Source organism: Acomys russatus, chromosome 31 (assembly GCF_903995435.1).
Source record: "Acomys russatus chromosome 31, mAcoRus1.1, whole genome shotgun sequence".
In the NCBI taxonomy this organism is placed as follows: domain Eukaryota; kingdom Metazoa; phylum Chordata; class Mammalia; order Rodentia; family Muridae; genus Acomys; species Acomys russatus.
Window position 1 is genome coordinate 36,563,049 of NC_067167.1, and position 21,510 is coordinate 36,584,558.

The 21,510-nt window shown below is 43.2% G+C and overlaps 1 protein-coding gene across 2 annotated transcripts in view; it reads left to right on the forward strand.

Moving 5' to 3' along the window:
- The window catches only part of Ptprb (protein tyrosine phosphatase receptor type B), a 101,389-nt gene that overhangs the window by 35,895 nt on the left and 43,984 nt on the right, over positions 1 to 21,510 (forward strand). For both annotated transcript variants that reach the window (XM_051139895.1, XM_051139896.1), the window contains 7 exons: positions 2,720 to 2,998; positions 3,958 to 4,215; positions 5,931 to 6,194; positions 7,563 to 7,832; positions 10,524 to 10,784; positions 16,105 to 16,371; positions 18,885 to 19,148. In XM_051139895.1, the coding sequence (XP_050995852.1) occupies positions 2,720 to 2,998; positions 3,958 to 4,215; positions 5,931 to 6,194; positions 7,563 to 7,832; positions 10,524 to 10,784; positions 16,105 to 16,371; positions 18,885 to 19,148 (1,863 nt within the window). The remainder of the gene's footprint in view (positions 1 to 2,719; positions 2,999 to 3,957; positions 4,216 to 5,930; positions 6,195 to 7,562; positions 7,833 to 10,523; positions 10,785 to 16,104; positions 16,372 to 18,884; positions 19,149 to 21,510) is intronic.

Sequence of the window (21,510 nt, forward strand, 5' to 3'; positions counted from 1 at the left end):
TAGCACTCACGCACACTAACTTGCACACACAACACATGAACATATCACACATGCTGGCACAAACCAAAGAAGCTTGCACCCCAAATAGAAGCATCTGACTTATATCCACTATGAAACCGAAAACGTTTTGAATGCAGTGCGTTTTCACTGGGCTTAGACTAAAAAGAAAGCTACAAACCCTTTTGCTTCTACAGCAAGCAGAGGCCGCCGCCGTGGACCACTGCCAATGCTGGGCTTTATCACAGCGTAAATGGAGTTTTAAGTGTTTGTTTCCAGGGCAGGTTCTCGCAGCCCGGGCACTTCCCAGTCTCATTGTTTCTTTGTTCTGCAGGGTGTACAAAGGATTGGCTGTTTTGTTTTCTGGCTCGGAGAGATTAGATAAAGTCTGCATTTCTGAAGTTCAACCTCTAGGCACGCAACCTTAAAATTCATATTTATGGCTCATTTTATTTTGCAGATTATGTGTATTTAGAGTATACTGGTCAAAGCACTTTCTCTAACCTTCATCTGGCTTGGTAGTAGGCACAGATGGTGGGATTTATTCCTAACTGACACTGGTGAAATTACCGCTTTCACCCTTGTCTTAGATGCTACTTCAGCAAAAATGTTTCTGCTTGGTCCCTTTGCATCGTCTTTGCGGCTTGCTGGCTCTTAGATTCTCACAACCATGGATGCCTTGTTCTTGCCAGGTACCTAAAACATCTCGTGTGAGGGGCAACTACCTTCTTTCCTTTTAATAAGGCATCTGTTGTGTAGGATAAAGAAATTTTAAATAACACCCTCATCACTCCCCCCCCAAAAAACTCTAGTTTTCAATTTTAAAAAAGAAACTATGAATACAAATTATCTTGGGAAGTTCTTATTTTAACTTGAGAGTTAGAAAATTAGTTCCAAGATTTTACCAAGACTGTTTTTTTTTTTAAATAACAGAAGCAATTGAAGATATCATCAGTCTAGTTTGCAACATTTTTGTTTTAATTTTGCCTCCTTGTTATCAATGATTCAGAAGGAAACACTTATTTCTTTGATAAATGAGACAAAAATAAGATTTTGTACTGAGCACCCATTGCATGTTGGGTAAAAATGTTCACTATATCTGGTTTATTCCCAAAACTCCTTGGAAGTCTAGTATTTATTATTATCATTACTTATTTATTTTGCTCCAGATGAATAGGGAGGTTGAGTCTCCCACGAAGCTCCAGTCCCTCACAGTGTCACATCAATGGTGTGCAATGGAACCCAGATTTGAACGTAACTCTGTCCAGCTCTAAATTCCATGCTCTCTGGGACCAGGTGTCCCTGGTTCTGGGCAGGTAAACGAGCATGCGATAGGAACTGTGATGACAGCTGACTTTGAGCATTGTGAGTTCCCCAAGCATAAGACAACCAAGCCACAGAGCCAGAGTCAAAGTCACCAAGTGCTAAAGCATAGGACCTGTGGGTGAACGTGAGAGTCGAGACAGCTTGAAGTGTGCTTGCTTGCACGGCTCACCTATGCTCTGGGCTCTCTGTCTAAGGTATCACCTTAATTTGCTTGTCAGCTGTTCTTGTGTTTTTAATAATTATTGATACCTGTGTTCACCACAAAGGGACATCTTCAGCAAGGTGTACTTTTACTATTTCTATAATGCTTGGTACCATAAACTAAATGCAGGCCCTCAGGAGGAAGCTACAGTTTAGATCTGTATATCTGTGCCACTCAAACCAATCGCCCAATTTACAAATTGCTCCCCCCACCCCCAATATCTCCTTCTGACTTCTGGAGCCAGAAACTACTCAGGGTTGTTAAATTTTCCTCATGTAGATGTTTCTCAATGGTTCTACACCCAGCATGCACAGCAGAGGGAGCCTAATTTCATATATCCAGCTCCTTACTGTGCCTAATGAGTAGGTGCTCATAAAATCCTGTTGACCTTTGACCTAATTCCCAATTCCATGACACCCTCTTCATGCTGATGCAAGTTCATTGGTGGAGACTCAGTCCAGAGTTGCCGAAACTGACCCTGACTTCAAGAATGTCAGTGAAATGATGTGAATTGTTAGGTGCAAAACTTTGTCCATCTTTGTCCAAAGTTTGTCCAAAACTTTGTCAGTGCTGGGGACCCCGGCAACCTCAGTGTGCTCCAGAACTAAGGTTTTAAAAATATAGGGCTATTGGTGATCCCTGCTGTTGGGAGCATCGATTCTTGCAAGCAAATCTCTTTTAGAATCAATATCAACTCTGTGTCTCTTGTGATTAACCAATAGCTAAAAGCTACCCAAACTTATGTATACAAATGATGCCAAACATCCAAAGGCTATGAAAAAGCTGAGTACAAATTTCACACTCCTATTATCTCCTAGTAGTTTGCGTTTTAGGGTTTGATCCTCAATATTTAACAAAGCACAGGCTGAGTGCTTGACAGTGTCTGAGAACACGCTGAACTCGCAAGTCAAAGAAAGCACAACTTTGATTGAACTTTCAAGGTCAGACCTACCTTAATAAAAAGCCCTTATCCGAAAATAGTAGTTCACTTCTCTAGTAGGTAAGGGAGGTGTGTCTTTGCAAAAATGAGACAGTGAGTTTGCAAGTACAGCAGCGCACCGCTATCCCCCCACCCCCCACTCAGGTAGCAAATTCTTTACATTTTTAAGGAAAGTGAACCTTGGCTGCAGCAGGATAAACAGTTACTTCCAAAGCCCTCACACTGTCCTCTCCTTGGTGATGTTTGCCTTGCAGATCCTTTGCTTCCTGCCAGGTTTGAAGTCAACCCTGAGAAGACAGCTTCAACCACCCTGCAGGTTCAGTGGACTCCCTCTTCTGGAAAAGTCACCTGGTATGAGGTGCAATTATTTGATGGTAACAATCGAAAGATACAAGAAGTCCAAGTTCAAGAAAGTAGCACATGGAACCAATACACGTTTTTAAACCTCACTGCTGGTAGTAGCTACAAAATCGCCATCACAGCTGTTTCTGGAGAAAAACGCTCCGCTCCCATGTACACCAATGGGTCAACAGGTACGACCCCGTGTTGTCTGTAGTTAACACCCTGCAGTATCTTTTTTTCTCTTTCTTCTTTTGGATGGTGCTTGGGATGAGACCTCAGGGACTCCTGCATGCTACGCAAACACTCCCCAGCCCTCTGTGTTGCCTCCAATATTATATGTTATTCAAGGAATGGAAAAATGCCATCCATCATAAGTGAGTAGAATAAATATCCTCTCAAAAAGAGGTTATAATATAGGGAGGAGACCAGACCTAGCACACAGTGTGTGACTGTGCCACTGCAGAGCTAGGTGATTTGGAAGCAGTCATGAGACTTCTCTGAAAGCCTAGTTTTCTCTCATTTGAAATTGATAATCCCTACAGGTCTGTCTCATTCAAATCCAGGAAAAGGAGATTTTTTTTTTTTCTGTTAAAAAACGTATTTGTAAAAAACAAACAAAAAAACGTATTTGTTCTCGTTAGTATATTCTCATAATATCGAGCTATGATGTCTTCTAAATACCTCCCATGTTTAAAATATGTTTTTGGCTTCTTGGATATGTTGAAAAATAACTCCTCTTATGCCCCCATGTGTCAGATATCACTTCTAGAAAGTGCATGGCTTCCTGTCTCTTGGTCTCTTCTCATTTTCTCTGATTATTTCTATTTCTTTCCATATTTCATCTCCTAAAGTTTGTTCCTTTGGCTCCTCTACTTACTGCCTTGCTACACTAGGCTGCATCGACAACACCGACCATCACCTCTATAAAACAGGGGAGATAAAGCAAGCAACGTATGATGTCCCCTTAGCCAATGAAGCCTGTGAACTTTATAAACACGGTTAATGAAGGTTCCAGTGAACTCTTATTCCTATGGTACAGATTAAGATGCAGATAGAAATATAAATAAATATGTAACTTAAAGAACTATGCCTCTGTCTTCTACAAGGGGATTATGAATGACCTTCTGGACATGTGTTTTTATCCCACTAGTGCCATCTCCCGTGGAAGACATTGGCATTTCCCCCGATCCTAACTCTCTCCTAATTTCCTGGTCTCCTGGTTCTGGGAATGTGGATCAATACAGGCTGGTGCTGATGGATAAAGGGACCATAGTTCAAGACAGTGATGTGGACAAGAATAAGACTTCTTCTTTTTTTCATGGATTGACCCCTGGCCGCCTCTACAACCTCACTATTGTCACCATGGCCTCGGGACTACAAAACTACAGGTGGCAACCAGTGAGGACAGGTAAGTTCCTCCTCTTTACTAAACAAGAGCAAAGCTCAAACTGAGTTTAAATCGGGTTTGTTACTTGGGTAACGGTAATGAAGGACAAGTTGAAATTCCTGTGAATTATAGAAAGATTTTAACATACATCCACTTTCATGAAGAAAAAGGATTCTCTTTTATTCTAAAATTGAAGCTAGCCCTTGGCAATATTTTGAAACAAAGGTAGTTACTGATATGGTTCAAACGTTTCCCTTTAATACATGCCTAAGGCCTCCTTCTTCTGGCTCTTAAGTAAGCATCTTCCACCTTTGTGACCGCCCACAGTGAGATGGGAGTGCTTTTCCTAGTGCTCTATAGAGACACACCCTGGTATGACACTCCAAAACCCTTTACCCAAGAAAATGTGACATGGAACCCAGTCTCACAGCCCAATCTAAACTGAACAAACCAATTGGTGCTACTTATTAATGAATTGTTCATTTCTAGATTCATCTATCCGACATCTACTGAGTGTTAGGTATATGCCAAGCATTGCAGGTTAGTACCATTCCAGATAGACAATGTCAGAGCCCTAGTGGAACCTATATTCAAATGCTCCTAACTTTGTATAATGTGTTGATAAACCTCATCTCTTTGTGAATTTTAAAGTAAGCTGTAAAATAGGTAGTACCTTTGAAATTGTTCCAGCGGGGAGAGTACCTGGAGCTATAGGAAGCTGAGGAGGAGGAGGTTGAAGACTCCCATGAGTTTTATAACACACTTTGAAAATGTATAGGTGTTCCTAAGAAAGACACACAAGATGCCTTAATTCATCCAGACACACACCTGCAATCCCGGCACTCAGCAAACTGAGGCAGGAGGACCACAAACCTGAGGACAGCTTTGATTATACAGCAAGTTCCAGTCCATCCTGGATGGGAGAGTGGGAAGGAGGGAGGGAGGGAGAGATGGAGGGAGAGAGACAGACAGACAGACAGAGAGAGAGAGACAGAGAGAGAGAAAGAGACAGACAGAAACAGAGAGAGAGAGATAGAGAGAAAGAGACAGAGAGAGAGACAGAGAGAAAGAGACAGAGAGAGAGAGACAGACAGACAGAGAGAGACAGAGAGCTAGGAGATACAGAGACAGAGACACAGAGGCACAGAAAGAGGCAAAGAAAGACAGAGACAAAGAGACAAACACAAAGACAGAAACAAAGACACAGAGACAGAGAGACAGAGACAATGAGAGAGAGAACAAACCACCCTCTGAGCACCCTGCACTAGAACCACTGTTCCAGTGAACCTGTGTTAATTTGTATCGTGCCATTAGGCCTAGTTACAGCATGTGTAATAGGTAGGAAAAAATATTCATCAAAGCTTATCTCTTGTCATGAGATTTCCTTTGATGAAAGAGGAACACATCTAAAGAATCCCAGAGCTGCAAAGGAATGCAGAAATGTTTCTAACCAAGCTGTATTTGCTAGGAAGCAGCTAGGCAGAATGAGACCGGCAGAGAATTGCCCAGTGTTCTGTGTGCTGCCTGGCAAGTCCAAGCAGTATCCAGGCTCCAGACTGCAAGGTGCTCTTGTCACAGCACAGTTGTCCTTGGATTTCCAGTATCATTTTGCCTCCCAAGAGATTTGCTCCTGATCCAAGAGTATTCCCGTAGCCACTAAAGTTCAGGTGAAAATGCGGCCATAGAAAGGACAAGCTGGGAGGAGTAAAACCTCTTTTCTGTTCTTTGCTAATTAGCGCCTATGGAAGTCTCAGATCTGAAGGTGACACATGACGGCAGTTCGACCTCTCTAAAAGTCAAGTGGCAAAAACCTCTTGGAGACGTGGATGCCTACAACATTACCCTGTCTCACCAAGGGGCCATCAAGGAATCCAAAACATTAGCGCCTCGCGTCAGCGAAATTCAATTTAAAGACTTAGTTCCTGGACGGCTTTACCAAATTACCATCAGCTGTGTTTCTGGTGAACTCTCTGCTCAGAAGACAGCAATGGGCAGGACAGGTGAGCCTGCCTCCGGAATGTTCTATGGCTGCCTCGATGATTCTCAGATATAGCTCAGAACGGGACAGCAGACTGTAGAAAGGAGCTTGGCTTCCTACCCGAGACGTCAGGCTTTTATGACCAAGAATGCTCCAGGAACAGAACCCACACACAGAGTAAACGGAAGTTTAGTTGCCAACCTTTTGTCCTTTAAATGAGTGCGCCTGGGTCCCTGTCTGATCTACATGTTGTCCCTGCTCTCTGCTTTCTCATGCCACATAACCTAAGTATCACAATACACTATCATTGTCGATGTCAATAAAGGAAGCCCATCTGGTTCATTCTTACAATAAGGCCAAGTTAGCACTTAACCATATTTCTTACAAATAATTTTGTTCACTTATCCTCTTGAGCGTTTATCTCATCCCTTCTTTGAATGAATTACTACATTATGAACCTTAGGCATCGTTAAGATGGCTGTGGCGTACTACTTCTTTTAAGGCAAGGTTCTGCAGTGTACACCTTGTGGGCAAACCTGCCTCGTGGCCTGATTTTGCATTTCCCTAAGTGAAAATATGATCTTTCAGGAGCTATTTATGTAGTTCAATAAAGGGTTATTTGCTGGCCCTTGCTTAATAGTTGTTACACTTTAACCAATAGTTGTTACACACACACACACACACACACACACACACAGAGAGAGAGAGAGAGAGAGAGAGAGAGAGAGAGAGAGAGAGAGAGAGAGAATAGAGCCCTTTAAAAATGCTAATAACATTAATAATTTCATGTGTCAGGTTCTGTGTAAACACTTTTTACCTATTTTGTTTGTTTGTGCAAGAAAACTGTAAGCTAAGAGCTACACTGTTAGCCCAGACACTGTATGGATAAACTGGGATGGTTAAATACTTTGTTCATGGCCATCTGGCCAGAAAGCACTGGAGTCGGAACTGAAAGCAGGTAGTTCAATTTGAGTCCAGTCTCAGTGCCGTTAGGGCACTCAAGGAAAAGCTACATGGTCAAAAGTGACCAAGAGCAACATTCTTCTTCAGAAGATCAGTAGAGGATTAGTGGAAATGGCCTTGCAATAGAACCCATATGAGTAAACCTCCTGCAAATAAAAGAGACAAAAAGAAATGTCTGCGAGAGAATGGACCGTAGGGGCAAAGTCTCAGAGTGGGGAGCGCTCAAATTGAAATTAAAAAACAAAATAAAATAAAATGGAAAACAGCAACCACATCCCTAGACCACGAACAACAATGCTGCCAGAAAGTGCATCACTGTCGTTGCTATTGAAATGATTTTTTCACATCCATTTCTTGGATGTCAAATGTCTTCAAAACGCAAAGATGTGTACTCACCTCAGTACGCTCATGGCATGTTCTTGTTTAGTTCCAGAAAAGGTGAGGAATCTGGTTTCGTACAACGAGATCTGGATGAAGTCCTTCGCGGTGAACTGGACGCCCCCTGCTGGAGACTGGGAGCACTGTCGTATCCTGCTCTTCAATGGCTCCTTGGCGCTGCTCAACACCACAGTGGGAAAGGAAGACACACACTATATCATGGATGGCGTGGAGCTCATACCAGGAAGACAGTACGAGGTAGAAGTCGTTGTGGAGAGCGGAAATCTGAGAAATCCCGAGCGCTGCCGAGGCAGGACAGGTAAGCAAACATGAAAGGTTCATGATTGGCAGAACTTAATTCATTCCCTGCCTCTCATAACCACAGATAAAGGTTTTATTTCTGGACTCCCTAAAGGTGAGATTTTATGAGGCTAACAGAGTTTCAAACACTTAATTTTTGTCGACTTTGAACATCAAACCTCTTTACCACTGGTGACTCAATTGTTTCATGAAAGAAAAGATTTATTTTTGGGTCGGGTGGTGGTGGCTGGCACACGCCTTTAACCCCAAGACTCAGAAGGCAGAGGCAGGCAGGTGGACTCTTGAGTTTGAAAGCTGCTTGGTCTACAGAGCGAGGTCTAGGACAGCTAGGGCTACATAGAGAAACCCTGCCTCGATAAATCAAATATATATAATTTTTAAACTGTGTTGGGGGTGAGGAGGGAGCATGCTTACCTGAGTCCAGTAGAGGCAGAGGATGCCATGGGCCTGGCATTACAGGCACTTTGTGAACCCTGGGCCTGGGCCTGGGCCAGAGCAGCAAGCACTCTTAAGCACTGACACCTCCCTCCAGCCCCAAGAAAAGACATTTTAAATGCCAAAACAACAGGAAAGATACAATCTGATAATCAAGACCAATCTTCCAAAGAGTATCAGCAACCAAGTTACTGATGCCTTGACCTAATATTGACTAATTTGGGAATTTCAGATACCGGGGTAGGGTGACTGATGTGGAGAGGGGACATGTTTAGATGACAGGAAAGGGTATGTGGGCCTTGATAACTTTGTCGTCACCATTATATTGCAATTTCTTTAGCAAATCATAAACGCCCTGAACTTGTTTTCTCAAACGTCGAGTATGACAGTCATCCAAGTTCAGCATGTCTATGAAGATCCTTGGGAAGCAGACTATCCCGTACTTAGAGGGAAGTCTGTCTCCCATAGTCTCGCCTGATAAAGAAATGACTACACGGATCCAACGTTCTTATGAGAATGCCAAATAGGACGGCAGTGATAGCTCCTTAACTCGCCTCCTGTATCTTTCAGTGATCATTTTTTTTTCTGTCTACCAAATATTAATGTCTGGGTGATGATCAGAGACCTTAATCCAAAACACTCTGGCTACACACAGTACAGGTGTCTCTCTCATCACCCCCAATATTTTACCAATGACTTCAACCAATCTGGAAACGTAAGATGAATGAAGAATCCAGTCCACCCAATTGGCACAATTCTCTGGAGGAAACTCTCCTCCCCTGACTTTGATTTTTACTTATTTCATGATGAACTTGCTTTCAGGTTATATATTTTTTTTTCCTTCAGTTTCTTCAGTGCAAGCTCATTTTCTCGTTTAAAAGAAATTTGTTCCTTCCCGACAAGGTTCTTGTCCATGCTGCCTGTGGCCTCGGAACTCTGGTTCTCAGCACTGCGTATGTAGCAAGGCATCCTGGGTGCTTTGCTCACCTGAGGGGCTACAGCAAAACCCTTAACTGTCTCTCACCCTGCCTTTTAAAGCAAGAGCAGCAAAGCAATTGGACACTTTTTCGGGACCACTGACCCAGTGTCCAACCTCACTGTTTTGCCTGGACTCCGCGTACTTGCACAGCTACTAGAGCTCACACAGCGTCTTTTAAATGACATATTTTGATACTTGGTAATATTTTTTACAAACATGTGGCCTGGGAGGTTTTGCAGATACCCTTAGAGTGAATGCAAAAAATAGAAACCCTTGATTTGCATGTTTCTTTCTAGATTTTCTGGCTCACTGGAGCAGCAAACCATTTTCACAGGTCACCTGGGGCATTTTAAAAGCACAATTCCACATGATGAATAAGGCAGCTTGAGGCAAGCCTTGATACAGATCATCAATGTGCGCGCGCGCGCGCGCGCGTGTGTGTGTGTGTGTGTGTGTGTGTGTGTGTGTGTTTACATTGATGAAAGATGCAGTGATCCATTGCCATGATTTTATACAACTGACTCTTTTATAATCTGACTCCCCCATTGTTTTTAATATATTTTATTAATTTATTCATATTACATCTCAATTGTTATTCCATCCCTTGTATCCTCCCATTCCTCCCTCCCTCCCATTTTCCCCTTACTCCCCTCCCCTGTGACTGTGACTGAGGGGGACCTCCTCCCCCTGTATATGCTCATAGGGTATCAAGTCTCTTCTTGGTAGCCTGCTATCCTTCCTCTGAGTGCCACCAGGCCTCCCCATCCAGGGGACGTGGTCAAATATGATTGTCTCATTGTTTTGTGGGACCAATACTTTGCTGTTACCAATGTCTTCTAGAAAGTATAATGATAACATCTTTTACAGAAGTGGAAGAAACCAAGATTCCTTTCAGATAAGGGCTGCCCTTTCTAAGGTATTATTGCTTTCCAGTTGCCTTCTCCTTCATGGCACAGCAGGACCCCCACAGAAATAAATGGAGGGACACTTGGTCTTTCTAAGCCTTGAGAGTAACAGATGATTCTCGCTACACTCAGATACTCAAGCACAGTCTCTATTCTTCGTAGTTTTGTGGATCACAGGAGTTTAATTACTTTCAAGTCAATGAATAATTTTCAAAATAAGAAGGGAGGGACTCTTGCGGCAAGAAAGATGGCTGAGAAGCTAAGGGCATGCCTGGAGAGCGGAGAACTGATGGAAGAAAGCAGCTCTCTAAAAACTACTAAGGGCTGTGACTGGCCCAGTGACCTCAAGTCTCACTTGATTTTTCCTCAGTCCCCGAGGCCGTCCTCCAGCTCCGCGTCAAGCACACTAACGAAACCTCGCTGGGCATCACATGGCAGCCCCCTAGAGGTGAATGGGAAGAATACATCATTTCACTGATGGACAGAGAACTCTTGGTCATCCACAAATCGCTCCCCAAAGACGCCAAAGAGTTCACTTTTATAGACCTGATGCCTGGACGGAGCTACAAGGCTACCATCACCACTATGAGTGGAGATTTAAAACAGTCGTCTTCAATAAAAGGAAGAACAGGTAATACTATTCACTATGGTCTATCCACAGAAATTTGCAAATATTTCGTTAAGTGCCTGCTGTGCCTACTGTGTACTTGGTGCAACATTATGATCCTTTCTATTATATTTTCTATTTTACCGGGTGTCTTTTTTTGCTTAGGTCCATTTTACTAGCTGAAGTGCATTGTAGAATAACCTTGCCGTGAAGTTTTACTTGCAAACGAGAAACGGGACACTGTTGAGAATAGGGAGTATGGTAGAAAGTATTATTATTAATTATCTAAAAAGCAGGATATTTTGTGTTGATCGTAATATCTAAAAAAAAAATGGGGATGTTGATATCATTAGGAGAGGGGCAAAATGTTGTGTTCATTTAGTGAGGGATGTGGGATCTATACCACAGCAAGAAAATTGGTTTTAGAAAGAAGAATGGATAATTTAATATCAGTGCCACCCAGGAAAGAAAATACGTGAGTGCTCATGCCAGCAGGTGGACAGATGCGGTGCTGAGCCCTGTTCTTAGAGTTGCTGCCAGTTTTTTTGTTGTCGTTGTTGTTGTTGTTGTTTTGTTTTGTTTTTGTTTTCAGTGACATGAGAAGCATGCTCTCATAAGACTGGTGTTCAAAGTACGTCTGCTCTGGGTAGCTTTCACTTCCTCCTTCTTCAGCATCTCATTTTTAATATGTATGGGCGATTGCCCGCATGTATGCGTGTGTTCTACTACGTGTGTGCCTGGTGACAACAGAGGCCAGCAGAGAATGTCCTGTCCCCAGGAACTGAAGTCACACACAGTTGTGAGCCACCATGTGAACACTAGGAAACAAACCCGGGTCCTCTGAAAGAACAGCAGGTGTTGTTAACCACTGAGCCCTCTCTCCAGCCCTTTTGTTTCTCCTTGTAAATTCAGATTGGTGCCTTTTCTCAATCCTAGAACTGTTCAGCTATTAACGCAGCCATTTTTTTTTTCCTCTTGCCTTTTCCCCATTCCCCACTTGTAACACAGAGACACGCATGCTTCACAGCTCTGTGTATTTGCTTCCTGGTCTGTAGTCTGCTTGGGTTTTGTTGTTGTTGTTGTTGTTGTCATTGTTGTTCTTGTTGTTTTCAGCTGGTTCTTTCAGCTCATTAATTCTTTCTACAGCTCTACCTAATCCATTAAATTCTGTTTTATTTTTCGCTTTCAAAAATCTATGTATGTTCTTTTGCTCTTAGGTAAGTGTTTTTCACACACATGCACAAACACATACACACTTATACACACAGTCTTTGTCTCTCTTTCTCTGTGTCACTGTCTCTGTCTTTCTCTGTCTCTGTCTCTCTGTCTCTCTCTCTCTCTCTCTCTCTCTCTCTCTCTCACACACACACACACACACACAGAGGTTGAGCAAGGGTTCTATGGCTGAGCTATATCCCAAGCCCTTTAGATATGTTTTAACTATGCTATTTTACAACTATATATAAATTTAAATGTTTGTTTTGCATTCTGCCCACTCATTACCCTGAAATTTGAAATTTGCAGCAGTTAAAGGCTATTGTCTGCTGATTTTTTTTCTATATGCTCAAGTTGCTTTATGTCTTTAAATGTTTCTCTTTTTTTATTCCTTGGAATCTTATTCTATGAGAATTCTTTAAGGCTTTGCTTAAAGATGCTTTTCATAAAGAATTTCCATTTGATTCTTCCATGTACCCAGGACTGCTGTCAACTCACACCTAGTTGAACACAATTAGTCAGTCTGAGGGCTTTGAACACCCACACCTGTGGATTGCAGCTGTCAGCACACTGAAAGCCTCTCAAGGTTACGAATTCTCTGGAAGGCTTGGGATTTAGGCCCGTGGCAGAGACTCTCTCAGCACACATAAAGCCTACAAAGGAAAGAAGGGAAATTGTTCTCTCCTGCAGATGTTCAGAAGGCTCAGAGGTGTGGGGAGGAGAGACACAGTCCTATGTAGGCCCAGCCATTGGCTTCCTCAGCCTGGGGTGTCCTGCACTTTACATCCCATGCCCAGGATCCTATGTAGCTCAGTCATCAGCCTCCTCAGCCTGGGGTATCCTGCACTTTACCTCCCATGCCAAGGGTCCTGCAGTGCTGTAAAATAGAAACCCACATTCAGGTCAGAAGCATATTCCTACGGTGGCAGTTTGCTTTGGTAATCCAATAACCTACCACCTATTACCAGCCTCTGAGAATTCCTTACATTCTTGACAATGCATTCTTCCATTTGTCTTTGTTTTGTTTTGTTTTTATCCAATATGTGGGATACGTTTATTGGGGTGATTTTTTCCATGTTAAATCTAGCATACTGCTGGAAATGAAATATCCAAGGCGTTGTTTTACACTCTAATACTTTCATCGCCTCTATTGCTCATATTGCTGGGTGACAATGTAAGTGTAATATAGTATTTGTTTAACTTTGTAAGGAGCTGACGGTCTCTTTTTGTACAGCAATTAGAACATTTATTTTCTTATGTCTTGAGATGGGGTTCTCACTACGGTGCTCAGGCTAGCCTCAGACTCCTGGGATCAAGTGACCAACCCTTCTGTCTCTGTCTCAGCTGCCCAATTAGGTAGCTGGGATCATAGGCATTTGCCACCACACCCGGATAGATTACATCCCTGTAGATGTCCTAGTGGACTCTCATGTCTAATGGCTGGGGAATCCCTCCCATTCCTTTTCACTGTCATTTATCTCCTTTTGGAAAGTTTATGGACAGACACTTCACTCCTTGTTCCATACCACTGTCAGTTCTCTTAACAAACAAATATGTGTGCGTATGTGTGTGGTGTATGCATGTGTGAGCTCCTGTGTGATGTACGCATGTGTGAGCTCCTGTGTGGTATACGCATGTGTGAGCTCCTGTGTGGTATACGCATGTGTGAGCTCCTGTGTGGTATACACATGTGTGAGCTCCCGTGGAAGCAGGCACACCCACCCATATGAGTGACTGTGTGGAGTCCAGAGGACAACACTAGGATCCCACGTTTTGTACACCAGTTTTCCATTCTTTTTAAATTTTAAATTGTGTTTGTTTGTTTGTGAGTTTGTGGGCATACACAAGCCATAGCACAAGTAAGGGCATTATTGATGGAAGTTAGTTCTCTCTCCTTCTCCCACGTGAGTGCCAGGAAGGAAACACAGTTCATCAGCCTTGGCAGCAGATGGGTTAACCTGCTGAGCTGCCGCAGCCTCACCAGCCTGTATCTGATTCAGGGTCTCTCAGTGAGTGGAAGCTCATGGCTTCAGCCACACTGGCTGTCCAGAGAGCTCCCAGCATCCTCTCCTCTCAGCTTCCAGCGCTGAGGTTACAGCCATGTAACTCCTCATCTGAGTCCTAGGATGTGGTTCAGGTCCTCAGACTTGCCCAGCAGGCGTGTGTCGCCCACTGAGCCATCTCCCCAGCCAAACAAACAAGTTTTGAGACTTCTTGATTCTAGCACACCACTTAGAAACGCGTGTTGAAAGTGTTTTCTTCTGGCGTGTAGCTCATTCTTCACTTTAATTATTGTATCTAGCGTGTTTCCATGAGTAGCAGTACTTGCTTTTGACATCCGACTGCTAAGGTCTTTCCACAGATGATGCTTTACAAGTGATCACATTTGAGAACTGCCTAACACAGGGCCACAGACACTGCAAACCATTTTTGTATTAAACTTTAATTAGTTCATATTTAACATTTACATGTTAATATAATAACATTTACTATCAATATGGGTCAAAGTTTTCTTTGTTGCATATGGAGATCTAATAATTCTAGAGGTATTTATTGCAAATCTTATCCTTTCCTCACTAAATTGTCTTTTAAATCTCTCCAAAAATTGACTATATATATATATATATATATATATATATATATATATATATATATATCAAGGACAATTTAGTTTTTATATAATGTATATATTATATGCTCCTAATAGAATACCTCTATGGTCTGATAGGAAGAAAGAAAGATAGATAGACAGATAGATTATATGCATATGGATCCATTAACCCTTTTTTGGACTTCAAGTTCTGTTCCATCCACTTATATGTATGTCTGTCCTTCGGCAGGTTTATTCATATTGTCCTAATTACTATAACTTTCTAGTAAAACTGGCTGGTATTTGTCCTTCAGCTTTGTTCTGATTAGTGGGGAAGTGTTTTTGTTAGTTTGTTTTGTTTTTAACTGTTCCGGTAGTTGTAGTTCCAGTTTAAAATCAGATGGTTCTACTGAACTACGCCTAGCAACCCTTTCGGTCGATATATTCACGTCTTACTCCTAGAGTTAATGACCCTGAGGAGGAGGCACCAACGCTGTGCTTGCCATAACGCAGGGAAGAAGCCCAAGGAGAACGGAGGGTCAGCTGCAGTGTCTGTGGCCATTAGCTAATGGGTGGTTGGAAGTGGCCATAGCTGATAGTTACAAAAAGGCCACAGACCTAAGGGTGAGAGAGCTCTAGCCTGCCTATCTGGCTGATTATTTATCAAGCTGTGGGGTAAGCTAAAAAGATGCTATTGTGACCTCTGATTTCCTCATTAGTAAAGGAAATATGAAGTCGACTTTGTAGACACTTATGAATATTAGATAACATGACCTCTCAAATGCCTTATGCTCTGAAAGGTAGTAGACATTCACTGATTATTCTAATTGCCAATTCTGTTATTTTATATGCCATATAGCCTATATTATTATAGACCTTTCATGAATAATAATAATAGCCTATTGGATGACATACTTATAGAGACATGAACAACTTGCTAGGCCCTAACCGAACCACCATCTTGAAGGAGTTCCCCACCGCCACCCTGTAACAGCCACCGGCTCGGGTAGATGACAAGGTCTGTGTTCTTGTAGAATAAGGATGAATAAAGCACAAGGCTTTGCTATGCAAAGTTCAAAGTCAAAGCCAGCTAATAAGCATCACCCTCTCATCTTAACTGACTTTGATTAAATGAAAGCTGTTATATAAGCGGCTTGTTTAAAGCAGAGAACCTTGTAGAGGGGTAAGTGTCCAGATGCCACAAGAATCAGAGTGAAAAGCTCACGGCAAAAACAAAAAAACACAGGTTTGTTTTGTATTGTTATTTTGAAGCACTTTAGTATGTCTCTATTTTGACTCCTCATTCTTTTTGTTGTTGTTGTTTGTTTTTGTTTTTCCAGGCAGAGTTTCTCTGTGTAGCCTTGGCTGTCCTAGACTCACTTTGTAGACCAGGCTGGCCTCGAACTCATAGCGATCCGCCTGCCTCTGCCTCCCGAGTGCTGGCATTAAAGGCCTGCGCCACCACCGCCTGACTCATTCTTACACTGCCTTGGAACGACTAAGCATAAGGTGTTTTGTCTTCCGCCTACCCCTCTTTAGTGCCTGCCCAAGTGACTGACTTGTATGTCACCAACCAAGGCATGACCAGCAGCCTGTTCACTAACTGGACAAAGGCATTAGGAGATGTAGACTTCTACCAAGTTTTACTGATCCACGAAAACGTAGTCATCAAAAACGAGAGTGTTTCCGGTGAGACCAGCAGATACAGCTTCCGGGCTCTGAAATCCGGCAGCCTCTATTCGGTGGTGGTGACCACGGTGAGCGGAGGGATTTCTTCCCGGCAGGTGGTGGCCGAAGGACGAACGGGTAAGAAACGCAAGCGGCTGTTTGTAACTTACAGATTCCTCAGCACATGTCTCCAGCGGGAATTTATTTGTTTCTTTGTTTTACATCCCGATCTCAGCTTCCCCTCCCCCCTCTCCCCCGAGTCCCTCCCTCTCACCTCATTTCCCTGCCAAGCTCCCATCCTCCCTTTCTCCTCAGAAGAGGCTCAGAAAAAGGAGGCCTCCCATGAATAGCAACCCGTCTTGGCATTTCAAGTTGTAGTAGGACTGAGCGCATCTTCCCCTAATATGGCTAGGCAAGGCAGCCCAGTTATGGGAAAGGGATCCAAAGGCAGGCAACAGAGTCAGAGACAGCCCCTGCACCAGTGCCTAGGGGACCCACATGAACACCGAGCTGCACCACCCACCAGAAGCTTTTTTAACATCCTAAAAATCGGGCTTCTGTTTCTTTCCTAAAAGCCAAGTTTCCATGCCACCTTGGAAATGGCTGACGCCTGAGGATGGGAGAGGGTACTGAATTTTTCTCCTATCTCCAGTAACCACATCAAAACTAGAAAAACATTTCAAGTCATGATAGCCACCTGGTGTCTGAGCTGATCCTCCTTTGGGGTTGTTCTCCTTAGGAGAAGCTATGAAACTGAACCCATGGCTGCTGGTCACTGATGCACGCCAGAGCTCTCATTCTGTGTCACTGTCACTGGTGTCTTAACACCCTCTTCCTTCTCCTGCGGTAGTCACCAGCACCACGCTTCAGGGTAATGTAGTTGGGGCTGAAGGCTAAAAAGCTGAGAAGGACTGTGCGTGCACTCAACGTCCGGTGGGTTGCCGCCTGCACCGCTCTGGCTACACGGACCGATGTCCTGTCATAGAGCTGAGTGGTGAGGGCTTTCCTGATGGGGCAACTCTATTGCGTGGCTCTTCTCTAAGTAGAAATCAGGGACCCAAGCTCCTGCTGCCTGGCAGTTCCCTTCCTCTGGCTTCTCACAGCTCTCTCCACTTCTCCGGAGAATAAAGGTAGAGATCAGACATCAAAGATCCTTACGCCTAGAAGCAGAGAAAAGAAAAACCAGGCACTGCCATATACGTACAATGACTAGGGATTCCAGAAGGTGCCTAGATTCGTACAGTTTTACAGAGCACGTTATAAAATGATTTGATGGCTAAAACCATAGCGATGGCCACTAGCATTTCTTCACATACTTGATATAATGGTCAATATACAAATAATTTCAAAAAGCCTTCTTATACCTCATATGAGCTTGCACAGAGGTAAAGCGAGCACACAAAAATCTTTCCAGCCTACATAAAATGGTAGGCAGAGAGTGAAATTAAAAGCATCAGACATTTGATCAATCAAATCCTGATCTGAGGAAATTTTCATTCTAGGGAAATGTTGTGCCTGTTTTATCTTAATCAAATGGGTTGCACGTTTGCCAAAACTCCTCCTGATAATTCCATTTTTACTTTCTAAACAGCATATGCACAGCCCGTCGACTGTGTGACTTGGATTTTAATTTATAAAATCTAGGGCACATTAGATTAGGACTCTCAGGTCTCACTGAATTGAATCCTGTCTTTTATGTGAGAGGCAGTAACCCCGACAATTATATGAAAACCACCAGCTAAAAGCTAAATGGCCCCCGATGAACATAGCAGTGCGGTCCGTGTACCCTAAGAGTTCAGTCTGCCACTACCAGAGGCAGTCATGTGGACCGGATGCATATCTCCAACACATAATGAACTTTTATTCAATACCCCAGCTACTAATTTGTCATTTTGTATTTGTAGCCAGGAAAAACCTTAAGGCATCCATACAAGTTTCTCGGTAAACTTCATGGCATTGGTCTCTCACTAATACAAGCAAATGAAAAGTATGGTCACAGAAAGATGGTTTTCCCAGACCAGTTTCTCCGCCCAGTTTCCAGATGTACAGGCTTCCAGGATGCACTTTTAGGCTTCTGGCCACTAGAGGGCAGAAAGTGCTTTAAAAAGGGAGAGTTTCACCTCCAGCTGTGTTTTCGATTATTAAATTCCTTAGGAATTAAAAAACAAAAAGCAAAAAACCCTGATCACATGAAAGTCAAAGGTAATGCAGAGTCTAAGATCTTCAGAAAAGCCATGGAATTTTTCTCCCTTACCATCAAGTCTCTTTAGTTTTTTAATTTATTTATGTTTTGCAAGATTGGCTCAAATTGATTCATTTGGACTATTAAAACTTGTGTCCCCTTTCCTACCAAGACCCTCCTGGCTCATTCACATAAAATATCTTGGAAAACACTCCCTACACAGAAACCGCATAAGTTAGTAGTGGCAGGATGGTTGAGGTACAATGTGTCTTAATGGCCTCCTTGCGATTTTCTCTCATCAGCCTTCTGATAAAAGAGTTTCATCTTCCCAAAGTCACTTGGGGTCCTGGCACCTCAACTTCCTGTATAGTCAACTCAGATCTCCCACTCCACGGTTTTTGTTGGGCACACTGGTCAAACTTCTGACTGTGTTTTCTTTGATGATTTTCCTCCTTGTTTGAACTCACAGTCCCGTCCAGTGTGAGTGGAGTAACAGTCAACAATTCAGGCCGAAATGATTACCTCAGTGTTTCCTGGCTGCCGGCACCTGGAGACGTGGACAGCTATGTGGTGACTCTCTCCCATGATGGCAAGATGGTTCAGTCCCTCATCGTTGCCAAAACTGTCAGCGAGTGTTCCTTCAGCTCCCTCACTCCGGGCCGCCTCTACAACGTGACCATAACCACCAGGAGCGGCAATTACGCAAGCCATTCCTTCAGGGAAGAACGCACAGGTAAAGATGGTCAGAGGGCCGCACCGGCTATGTGGCTCTGAGCATCAAAGACCTGCAGCGGTCCTGGATAAAAGGCAGCTAGCATTACGAAATTGATCTGGCGTCTTCATATTTTAATAGAAGAGACTCAGTATGTGAGCAGATGTTACATTTACAGGAAGACTGCCCTAGTTTTCATAGCTAGAATTCATATTATATTTAAATAGGATAACAAGTAGTTCTGCTTAGGGAGTGCTTGTTGGTTACTGGAACACAGGTGCACATATGTTTACCAATTAATCCTTAACACATTCCTTTCTGTGATAGTCATTATTATTCTCATCTTTACAGATTAATGTATAAATTAATTATTCTATATATATTAATACAAGAAATTATTACAGTAGCAGTTTTCTTTAACCAGCTAGTTCCCCAATAACTGACACAGAGAGACTATGATTTATTATTAAGCTGTAGGCACTATGCTGGGCAGATTCTGAGCTATTCTAATCCTACTACCCTTACAACCCACATAAAAGCCAGACACTTACTAATCTGGTGGCTCCTGGGTGGCTTCATGGAGCACTTCCCTTGACCGCATGCGCTTAGTCCCTCTCATGCAGTCAGAAGCTCCTTCTTTTTTCTCTCCATCCACTGCTCCCTCTCTCTCTCTCCCTGCTCCATTTGTCTTCCAGGAACTTAAATCCCACCTCCCTCTCTTCTGCCCAGTCACAGGCTTCAGCATTTTTAATTAACCAATCAGGGATAATTGGGGAATATTCCTTATGTTGTCTGTGGATACAGGAGCTATTTCAGCAGTCACAGCAATGCCCACAGCAGGGCAGTAACCAGATCTCAGGGCACTGGAATCAGCATCTGAAAACACAGTGCAGGAGACCGGGACCCTCCTCCAACAGATTAGGAAACCAAATGTTAAGAATGTTAAGTCATTTGCCCAACTGTTTGTTACTGTTGATGAGCAGCCAGGAAGTTTTAGATCTTAGACTTAAACTTAGTGCTGGTTCATTCCAGAGTCTAAAAAAAAAATTCTCCATTCTATAACCTTTCCCAAAATATGTGATGGTCAAAACTACCATGCGTTCTTTGAACAACAAGGTAAAAATGTGACCCTTTGTAGTTCCTAGGCTAGGGAGCAAAACTCTTAGCAGATGAACACCAAGTCTTTGATGTTCTAGAAGAAACTTAAAATAGACAACTACCATTTCCCCATGTAGTCGTGCTTTCTGGAGTTGACATCTGCTCAAGTTGATGTCAATACTTTGTTAAGTCTTTCACACTGGGTTTTCAGTTGACTCCTGCACTGGAAAATGTTCTTTCTCCATGATCATCTGAGACAACGATGTCACCCTGTTAGTGAGCTTAGATGCTGGTCCTGAGTAGAGCTTGGTTCATTGCTGGGTGGACGAGTCATCAAGGTTTTCCACCTGGCCACCCTAGACTCCAGAAACATAGTCACCTTGCAACATAGAAGTTGTGAGCAATAATCAAGGGTTGGCCATTTCTTTTTATGCTTATCTCTAGTATTTTTAAATATGTATGTATTTGTGCGAATATGTGCATGGGAGTACGGTGCTTGGGAAGTCTAAAAGAAGGTGCCAAATTCCCTGGAGCTGGACTTGCAGGCGGTTGTGAGGCAGCTGCTGTGGGTGCTGAGAATCAAGCTTATGTCCTCTGTCAGCGCAGGAAGCACTCTTAACCACTTAGCCATCACTGCAGCGCCAGGGTCTTGGAGAAGGAAACACATAGCTTTCTATTGGGTCTCATGGACTTCCTTCCCCCTCTCCCCAGTCAAGAGCTACCTGCTTGTTATGGAATGCTAGCACTGAAATGGTTCCTCTGTCCTCTCATTTGGAGGTAATGAAAATCCCAGAAACAAAGTGTGGCTTTTCCAAGCTGTGGCAGAGTTCAGCCGTTACATCACGCCAGACTCAGACACACTAATTGGGGACAGAGATCATCGCTTCCATCAAATTACCTAAAGTTTAATGATACTGATAATTACAATCATGACTGCGATCTGAAAAGCTGATTTTCATGTCCAGCGTAATTATGAGTCAGAGCATCATACTGATCAACTCTGAGCCTAAGACTGACTAGAAATTAGGGCTGTGTCTTCTCGCCGCTCACCTATGGCTGGCTTCCTATGCTCTCCCTCATTAGCATCCCCTGTCCACGTGACTCCAGTATTGCAAGGACTTTTGATAAGATTTTCTTCTCCCTACATGTGAGAAAAGCTATTTTCTGCTCAAAGCAGCATCTTAACTCTTTCCCCAGCGTGAACTTGGATTTAGTGCATGACTGGCAGAGGCCAGGGACTCTAGCTGGAGACTCGTGTCTGAGTTGTTGTCAGACTGATTTGGGG